The sequence below is a fragment of the Taudactylus pleione genome, unplaced genomic scaffold, assembly GCF_031769625.1.
Source record: "Taudactylus pleione unplaced genomic scaffold, aTauple2 ptg001716l, whole genome shotgun sequence".
NCBI classification, from domain to species: Eukaryota; Metazoa; Chordata; class Amphibia; order Anura; family Myobatrachidae; genus Taudactylus; species Taudactylus pleione.
In genome coordinates this window covers 823,902-833,369 of record NW_028286113.1, presented here as the reverse complement: position 1 = coordinate 833,369, position 9,468 = coordinate 823,902, and the positions used below count along the sequence as shown (strand labels likewise).

At 42.6% G+C, this 9,468-nt stretch overlaps 1 protein-coding gene across 2 annotated transcripts in view; it reads right to left on the bottom strand.

Moving 5' to 3' along the window:
* Positions 1-3,016: 3,016 nt before the first annotated feature.
* LOC148439552 (uncharacterized) overlaps positions 3,017-9,468 on the bottom strand; it is an 81,842-nt gene continuing 75,390 nt past the window's right edge. For both annotated transcript variants that reach the window (XM_088464595.1, XM_088464596.1), the window contains one exon: positions 3,017-8,271. In XM_088464595.1, the coding sequence (XP_088320721.1) occupies positions 6,581-8,271 (1,691 nt within the window). In that variant the 3' untranslated portion in view covers positions 3,017-6,580. The remainder of the gene's footprint in view (positions 8,272-9,468) is intronic.

The window sequence follows — 9,468 nt, the reverse complement described above, 5'->3', positions numbered from 1 at the left end:
TATTAGTGGCAAATGTAACATACAAGTAAGATCTATAGGATCAGAGGTGTAGGGGATATTGAATTAAGTTTCTTCTGGATAGTTACCATATTGAGCACCTATTTGAATTACTGAGTTTAATTGGTACGAGAACATAAGTGGGTTATCACTCAAAGCAAAAGCAATATATAATAAACATATTACACGGTGCAATAATAAATTATATGTATGCACTCAAAATATTAAGCAGATATACATGTGGCATATGTACCATAAGACTATGACTTAGTAGACTATTGTGGAGGACACAAGTTTTAATCTAATAGCACATTTTTGTTTTCACGTTATTTTATAACATATTTCACTGACCTCATTTTCAAGGCCTCAATAAAAGTAACATTTTATTAATTGAAAGGTCACGAGACGTTGTAGTATTAGATATGATTAATCCATGAGTGCACCCGCTATAGGGATACTTTGCTGTGTCCAGGCTTCTTCTCTAACAATGAGCATGAGGGAGAATAAAGAAGTGTCCAAGATCTATCACTACTCTCTTATACTCCTCACTCTCTGTGATCTCCTCTGTATCCAGGCTTCTTCTCTCTCAAATAATGATGAGGGAAAATATAGAAGTGCCCAATATCTCTCACCACTCTCTTATACTCCTCTCTCTCTGTGATCTCCTCTGTGTCCTGGCTTCTTCTCTCTCTAACAATGAGGATGAGGGAGAATAAAGTATACAAGATCTCTCACCACTCTCTTATACTCCTCACTCTCTGTGATCTCCTCTGTGTCCTGGCTTCTCTCTCTAACAATGAGGATGAGGGAGAATATAGAAGTGTCCAATATATCTCACTACTCCCTTATACTCCTCACTCTCTGTGATCTCCTGTGTGTCCTGGCTTCTTCTCTAACAATGATGAGGGAGAATAAAGTATCCAAGATCTATCACCAATCTCTTGTACTCCTCACTCTCTGTGATCTCCTGTGTCCAGGCTTCTTCTTTATTCTCCCTCATCCTCATTGTTGGGTGAAGCCTGGACGCAGAGATCAAAGTGAGGAGTATGAGTTGTGAGAGATCTTGGGCACTTCTTTATTTTCCCTCATTATCCTCATTGTTAGAGAAGCCTGGACACAGAGAGTGAGGAGTATAAGAGAGTGGTGAGAGATCTTGGACACTTCTTCATTCTCCCTCATCCCCATTGTTAGAGAGAGAAGCCTGGACACAAGAGATCACAGAGAGTGAGGAACATAAGAGTGGTGGGAAATCTTGGGCACTTCTTTATTCTCCTTCATTGTTGGAGAGAAGCCTGGACACAGGAGATCACAGAGTGAGGAGTATAAGAGTGGTGAGAGGTCTTGGACACTTTGTTCTCCCTCATCCTCATTGTTGGAGAGAAGTGTCCAAGATCTCTCACCACTCTCTTATACTCCTCACTCTCTGTGATCTCCTGTGTGTCCAGGTTTCTTCTCTCTCTAACAATAAGGGTAATGAGGAAGAATGAAGAAGTGTCCAAGATCTCTCACCACTCTCTTATACTCCTCACTCTCTGTGATCTCCTGTGTCCTGGCTTCTTCTCTCTCTAACAATGATGATGAGGGAGAATATAGAAGTGCCCAATATCTCTCACCACTCTCTTATACTCCTCACTCTCTGTGATCTCCTGTGTTCAGGCTTCTTCTCTCTCTAACAATGAGGATGAGGGAGAATATAGAAGTGTCCAATATCTCTCACCACTCTCTTATACTCCTCACTCTCTGTGATATCCTGTGCCCAGGCTTCTTCTTCTCTCTAACAATGAGGGATAATATAGAAGTGCCCAAGATCTCTCACACTCCTCACTCTCTGTGATCTCCTGTATCCTGGCTTCTTCTCTCTCTAACAATGATGATGAGGGAGAATATAGAAGTGCCCAATATCTCTCACCACTCTCTTATACTCCTCACTCTCTGTGATCTCCTGTGTCCTGGCTTCTTCTCTCTCTAACAATGATGATGAGGGAGAATATAGAAGTGCCCAATATCTCTCACCACTCTCTTATACTCCTCACTCTCTGTGATCTCCTGTGTTCAGGCTTCTTCTCTCTCTAACAATGAGGATGAGGGAGAATATGGAAGTGTCCAATATCTCTCACCACTCTCTTATACTCCTCACTCTCTGTGATATCCTGTGCCCAGGCTTCTTCTTCTCTCTAACAATGAGGGAGAATATAGAAGTGCCCAATATCTCTCACCACTCTCTTATACTCCTCACTCTCTGTGATCTCCTGTGTCCTGGCTTCTTCTCTCTCTAACAATGAGGATGAGGGAGAATATAGAAGTGCCCAATATCTCTCACCTCTCTCTTATACTCCTCACTCTCTATGATCTCCTGTGTCCTGGCTTCTTCTCTCTGTAACAATGAGGATGAGGGAAAATAAAGAAGTGTCCAATATCTCTCACCACTCCCTTATACTCCTCACTCTGTGATCACCTCTGTATCCGGGCTTCTTCTCTAACAATGATGAGGGAGAATAAAGTATCCAAGATCTATCACCAATCTCTTGTACTCCTCACTCTGTGATCTCCTGTGCCCAGGCTTCTTCTCTCTCTATAACAATGATGATGAGGGAGAATATAGAAGTGTCCAAGATCTCTCACCACCCTTTTATACTCCTCACTCTCGGTGATCTCCTCTGTGTCCAGGCTTCTTCTCTCTCTAACAATGATGATGAGGGAGAATATAGAAGTGTCCAAGATCTCTCACTACTCTCTTATACTCCTCACTCTCTGTGTTAGGAGCAGATTTAACTTCCAGGCCTCTGGGTATTATTTGATTTGACTTCTAGTATTGAAATGTAGTAAATTCCCACCAAATCCTACTTTATTACAAGCCTGTATAAAAGATATATTCCTGTGAGTAGGTGGAATACGATAATAGAATCCCAGTTGTGGTTACCTTCTACACCTGCAAGAGTTCACAAAAAGGTTTGGAAACTTACGACACCAGTGTGGACTTTACAGGACAATACTGAATGTACCCTAATAAGAAGGCATTTATTTATTCATTGTTTATTCTATAAAATACAAACATTATGTTTAAGGTGTTACATAGATTGTAGCTTCTCATCAATTACAGCACAATTGTCACCGACACACCACTCAAGCAGATATAATTGTGGAGGCATTATTTACCACACAATTGCTTTATAAAGTACCTCAGTGATGTCACTGGTTCAAAGGGAAGTGATAGATAGCATTATCAGTGATGTCACTGGTTCCTAGGGAAGTGATAGATAGCATTATCAGTGATGTCACTGGTTCCTAGGGAAGTGATAGATAGTATTATCCGTGATGTCGCTGGTTCCTAGTGAATAGGATTAATCATAGATATTCTTTCAGCCCACTAAAGAACTGTAAAAGTTGCAAGTTCAACATGAGTAAAATGTTCGTTTTATGTTGTCTTTTGTAAGTCACACTCATGGCATGCTCTCACATGACCACACACATTAGGATCTCACATGCAGTGTCATTCACATGCATAAGGTCACACTCACGGCAGGTTCTCACATGTAGGGTAATTTACAGCAGGTTCGCACACGTGCATAAGGTCACACTCGCAGCAGGTTCTCACATGTAGGGTAATGTACAGCAGGCTCTCACACTCACAGCAGGTTCTCACATGTAGGGTAATTTACAGCAGGCTCTCACACGTGGATAAGCTCACACTCACAGCAGGTTCTCACACGTGCATAAGGTCACACTCACAGCAGGTTCTCACATGTAGGGTAATTTACAGCAAGCTCTCACACGTGCATAAGGTCACACTCACAGCAGGTTCTCACATGTAGGATAATTTACAGCAGGCTCTCACACGTGCATAAGGTCACACTCACAGCAGGTTCTCACACGTGCATAAGGTCACACTCGCAGCAGGTTCTCACATGTAGGGTAATGTACAGCAGGCTCTCACACGTGCATAAGGTCACACTCGCAGCAGGTTATCACATGTAGGATGATTTACAGCAGGCTCTCACATGTGCATAAGGTCACACTCGCAACAGGTTCTCACATGTAGGGTAATTTACAGCAGGCTCACACACTCACAGCAGGTTCTCACATGTAGGGTAATTTACAGCAGGCTCTCACACTCACAGCAGGTTCTCACATTTAGGGTAATTTACAGCAGGCTCTCACACTCACAGCAGGTTCTCACATGTAGGGTAATTTACAGCAGGCTCTCACACGTGCATAAGGTCACACTCGCAGCAGGTTCTCACATGTAGGATGATTTACAGCAGGCTCTCACACGTGCATAAGGTAACACTCGCAGCAGGTTCTCACATGTAGGATGATTTACAGCAGGCTCTCACATGTGCATAAGGTCACACTCGCAGCAGGTACTCACATGTAGGGTAATTTACAGCAGGTTCTCACACTCACAGCAGGTTCTCACATGTAGGGTAATTTGCAGCAGGTTCTCACATGTAGGGTAATTTACAGCAGGCTCTCACACGTGCATAAAGTCACACTCACAGCAGGTTCTCACATGTAGGGTAATTTACAGCAGCTTCTCACACGTGCATAAGGTCACACTCACAGCAGGTTATCACATGTAGGATGATTTACAGCAGGCTCACATGTGCATAAGGTCATGCTCGCAGCAGGTTCTAACATGTAGGATGATTTACAACAGGCTCTCACACGTGCATAAGGTCACACTCGCAGCATGGTTCTCACATGTAGGGTAATTTACAGCAGGCTCTCACATTCACAGCAGGTTCTCACATGTAGGGTAATTTACAGCAGGCTCTCACACACAGCAGGTTCTCACATGTAGGGTAATTTACAGCAGGCTCTCACACGTGCATAAGGTCACACTCACAGCAGGTTCTCACATGTAGGGTAATTTACAGCAGGCTCTCACACGTGCATAAGGTCACACTCGCAGCAGGTTCTCACATGTAGGGTAATTTACATCAGGCTCTCACATCCACAGCAGGTTCTCACATGTAGGGTAATTTACAGCAGGCTCTCACACACAGCAGGTTCTCACATGTAGGGTAATTTACAGCAGGCTCTCACATGTGCATAAGGTCACACTCGCAGCAGGTTATCACATGTAGGATGATTTACAGCAGGCTCTCACATGTGCATAAGGTCATGCTCGCAGCAGGTTCTAACATGTAGGATGATTTACAGCAGGCTCTCACACGTGCATAAGGTCACACTCGCAGCAGGTTGTCACATGTAGGGTAATTTACAGCAGGCTCTCACATTCACAGCAGGTTCTCACATGTAGGGTAATTTACAGCAGGCTCTCACACGTGCATAAGGTCACACTCACAGCAGGTTCTCACATGTAGGGTAATTTACAGCAGGCTCTCACACGTGCATAAGGTCACACTCACAGCAGGTTCTCACATGTAGGGTAATTTACAGCAGGCTCTCACACGTGCATAAGGTCACACTCACAGCAGGTTCTCACATGTAGGGTAATTTACAGCAGGCTCTCACTCACAGCAGGTTCTCACATGTAGGGTAATTTACAGCAGGCTCTCACATGTGCATAAGGTCACACTTACAGCAGGTTCTCACATGTAGGGTAATTTACAGCAGGCTCTCACTCACAGCAGGTTCTCACATGTAGGGTAATTACAGCAGGCTCTCACACGTGCATAAGGTCACACTTACAGCAGGTTCTCACATGTAGGGTAATTTACAGCAGGCTCTCACACATGCATAAGGTCACACTTGCAGCAGGTTCTCACATGTAGGGTAACTTACAGCAGGCTCTCACACTCACAGCAGGTTCTCACATGTAGAGTAATTTACAGCAGGTTCTCACACGTGCATAAGGTCACACTCGCAGCAGGTTGTCACATATACAGCACAGCAGATATATAGGGAAGACAAAGGGTCACACAGAAACTATATAGTGAACCCCTCCCTCTTACCTTATATTTGAGGCTGCCTAGTGGTTACCCTGGAGCTGCTCATCCCTTTTCCATCTATCATGGTGCATCTAGGAGTCAGTGGCAAGAGCTATATACCTTCCCTCTGGATCAGACTTTCCCCTACCCCTTTGCCTCTATGGCAGCTTACCGTTTTGCAGTTATTAATAATGGAAACCAGTGTTATCTGCTCCCCTCATTGCCATTGAAGTATGCTCAGTACATGTAATTATGCTCATTTCCATTACTATGCATAATAGCATAGTTAGAGTTGCTGCATCACTGTACTGGAGTTTGAAGTATGATTTCCGCCAAGGTTTTATTTGTGTGGAGTTTATATGTTCTCTCCATGCTTGTGTGGATTACCACTGCTTATTCTGATTTTCTTTCACAAAGTTCATAACAAACTGCAATTTTTAGTAGCTTCTGACAAAAAATGGAACATGGTGTGTAATATGGAACTAGATTGTAAGCTCCAGTGTGGCATAGACCAACATGACTGAATACATAGAATACTTTGAACACGCCCAAGATGGCTGCGTACTCTTAGACAAATATGCAAAGTTCTTTGACCCCCTATTGTGAAAAAGGTGCTATATACACACAAATTAGTTATTTTATGTAAAATATTAGAGTAACCTCATTTCAGGTCTATCAACTAGAGAAAATTAAACTGTGAACTTTATGATGCCTTGCAATAGCTGGTTCTCACCTGTGTGACTTTTCTGATGTCTATCGAGTTGTGACTTCTGAATAAAACTTTTCCCACACTCAGGACATAGAAATGGTTTCTCACCTGTGTGACTTCTCTGGTGTATAATGAGATTTGATTTCTTTGTAAAATATTTCCCACACTCAGAACATGAAAATGGTTTCTCACCTGTGTGACTTCTCTCATGTCTAACAAGATTTGATTTATCTGTAAACCGTTTCCCACACTCAGAACACAAAAATGGTTTCTCAACTGTGTGACTTTTCTGATGTGTAACAAGCTCTGATTTACATGTAAAACATTTTCCACACTCAGAACATGGAAATGGTTTCTCACCTGTGTGACGTCTCTGATGTGTAACAAGATCCGATTTCTGTGTAAATCTTTTCCCACACTCAGAACACGGAAATGGTTTCTCATCCATGTGAGTTCTCTGATGTTTAACAAGATCTGATTTACATGTAAAACATTTCCCACACTCAGGACATGGAAATAGATTCTCACCTGTGTGACGTCTCTCATGTCTAACAAGATTTGATTTGCGTGTAAAACGTTTCTCACACTCAGAACATGGAAATGGTTTCTCACCTGTGTGACTTCTCAGATGTATAAGAAGATCTGATTTGTGTGTAAAACATTTCCCACACTCAGAGCATGGAAATGGTTTCTCACCTGTGTGACGTCTCTGATGTGCAAAAAGATCTGATTTCAGTGTAAAACATTTCCCACACTCAGAACACGGAAATGGCTTCTCACCTGTGTGAAATTTTTTGTGTCTAAAAAGAGTAGCTTTATCTGTGAAACATTTCATACACTGAGAACATGGGAATGGTTTCTCACCTGTGTGACTTCTCTGATGTGTAACAAAATGTGATTTCTGTGTAAAACATTTCCCACACTCAGAACATATAAATGGTTTTTCACCTGAGTGATGTGTCTGATGTCTAATAAGGGACATTTTCTCTGTAAAACATTTCCCACACTCAGAACATGGAAATGGTTTCTCACCTGTGTGACATCTCTGATGTCTAACAAGCTCTGATTTACGTGTAAAACATTTCCCACACTCAGAACATGGAAATGGTTTCTCACCTGTGTGATATCTTTGATGTGCAACAAGATCTGATTTACGTGTAAAACATTTCCCACACTCAGAACATGGAAATGGCCTCTCACCTGTGTGACTTCTATGATGTGTAACAAGACATGATTTCTGGGTAAAACATTTCCCACACTCAGAACATGGAAATGGTCTCTCACCTGTGTGACTTCTCTCATGTATAACAAGAGCAGATTTGTGTATAAAACATTTCCCACACTCATGACATGGAAATGGATTCTCACCTATGTGACGTCTCTCATGTATAACAAGATCTGATTTCTGTGTAAAACTTTTCCCACATTCAGATGAAATGACTGTATCACTGCTATGATCTGTACTATGTGCAGCAATATGTGAGTTACAAGGAGAACATTCCTCAAGATTAGAGGGATCAGATGATATATCTGCACTAAGAAGAGTTGGATGTATATTTAGGGTAATGCGGTTTTCTTCTGGAGACCCTTGTGCGATGTCCTTATCTTCTAATTTAAAATCTGCATACCATACGAGATGCCCCTCCGAGGTCTTCCGTGTATTGTGTCCATCTGGTAGAAATAAAATAGTTATCCAAGTATCCCACAGCAAAGCCATCATTAATCATTATTTATCTCACCCCTATTCCCATAGGTTTGTGCTTAGTACAACTTTATGTGAAACACTTTGGGCTGGTACCGGTCACACTCAAACAATACTGGAGAAGAAAGGAAAGAAGGGAACTTTTGGAGTGTGACTGGGTAGCCCAGCAGATGGAGCTGTTTGTCTCTTACTCATCCCTGTGGATGTCAGATCTGGAGAATATCATTGTGTGAGACATGCAGGTTTTTCCTTTTGTAGTGCAATGGCAAGCTTGAACCCAAAGGCATTCAAACTCAGCCAATCAGTGCCTCCAATTTCAAGCATGGAACCCCTGGTGTGCGATAGAAGGCACTGCCAGTTGTCAGCAGATCCGCAAGCTGTGAGTTTGGAGAGAGCTGAGACCAGCAGCAGCAAGAAGACTCTGAGGTGGCACCTAAGCAGTAATGACAGTGACTAGTGATGAAATTCAAGAGAGAAGCGGAGGACTGGAGAGGTCGGCAGTGGTGGGAAGCGAGAGAGCTATACAATGCTTTCCATGAAGTCTTTCCCTTTAGACCAGGTCGGTGTCCTTGGGACCTCTCTACTTACCTATAACCCCCTGGACCACCAGGGAGTACTAGGCCCATAAGGACCCTAAGTTCGGGTGCTGGGTCTGAGGTGCATAACAATTTCAGGTGCTAAGCCCGTAACTCTTGATAGGCATGAGACTTTATCTAATAACAAAAATGTTCAAATATCCTGCGCTCCCGTAATGCAGCCTAGTTCACGCTCTGGAGCACCACACCTTCAGATACACAGAAATATGAGCGGTTCCAATGACACTGTCCTTTGGGGGTTCACGTCTGAATGTGGCTGTTGAATTACACCAGCCCCATAAGAGAAAGACACTGTTATATCACAATCGGTCTATATTCTGTTTTTTTGTAGGTGGAGATATTATTCTCCACTCACCTGATCACAAAGAAATGTGTTCACTGAAAGGTATCTCTAGTATTCACCTCATGTAGTCTAGCAAGCATATATCGACATAGACAATGTCCCAAATGGAACCAAGCTCACCTGAATGTAAGTACAGGCGTTCCGCAAAAGGTTTCTTTAGGCTTCAACTTTTATAGGAGGAGAATTCATAGGCACCATACAAAGTAGTATTCTTCATATATATTTAT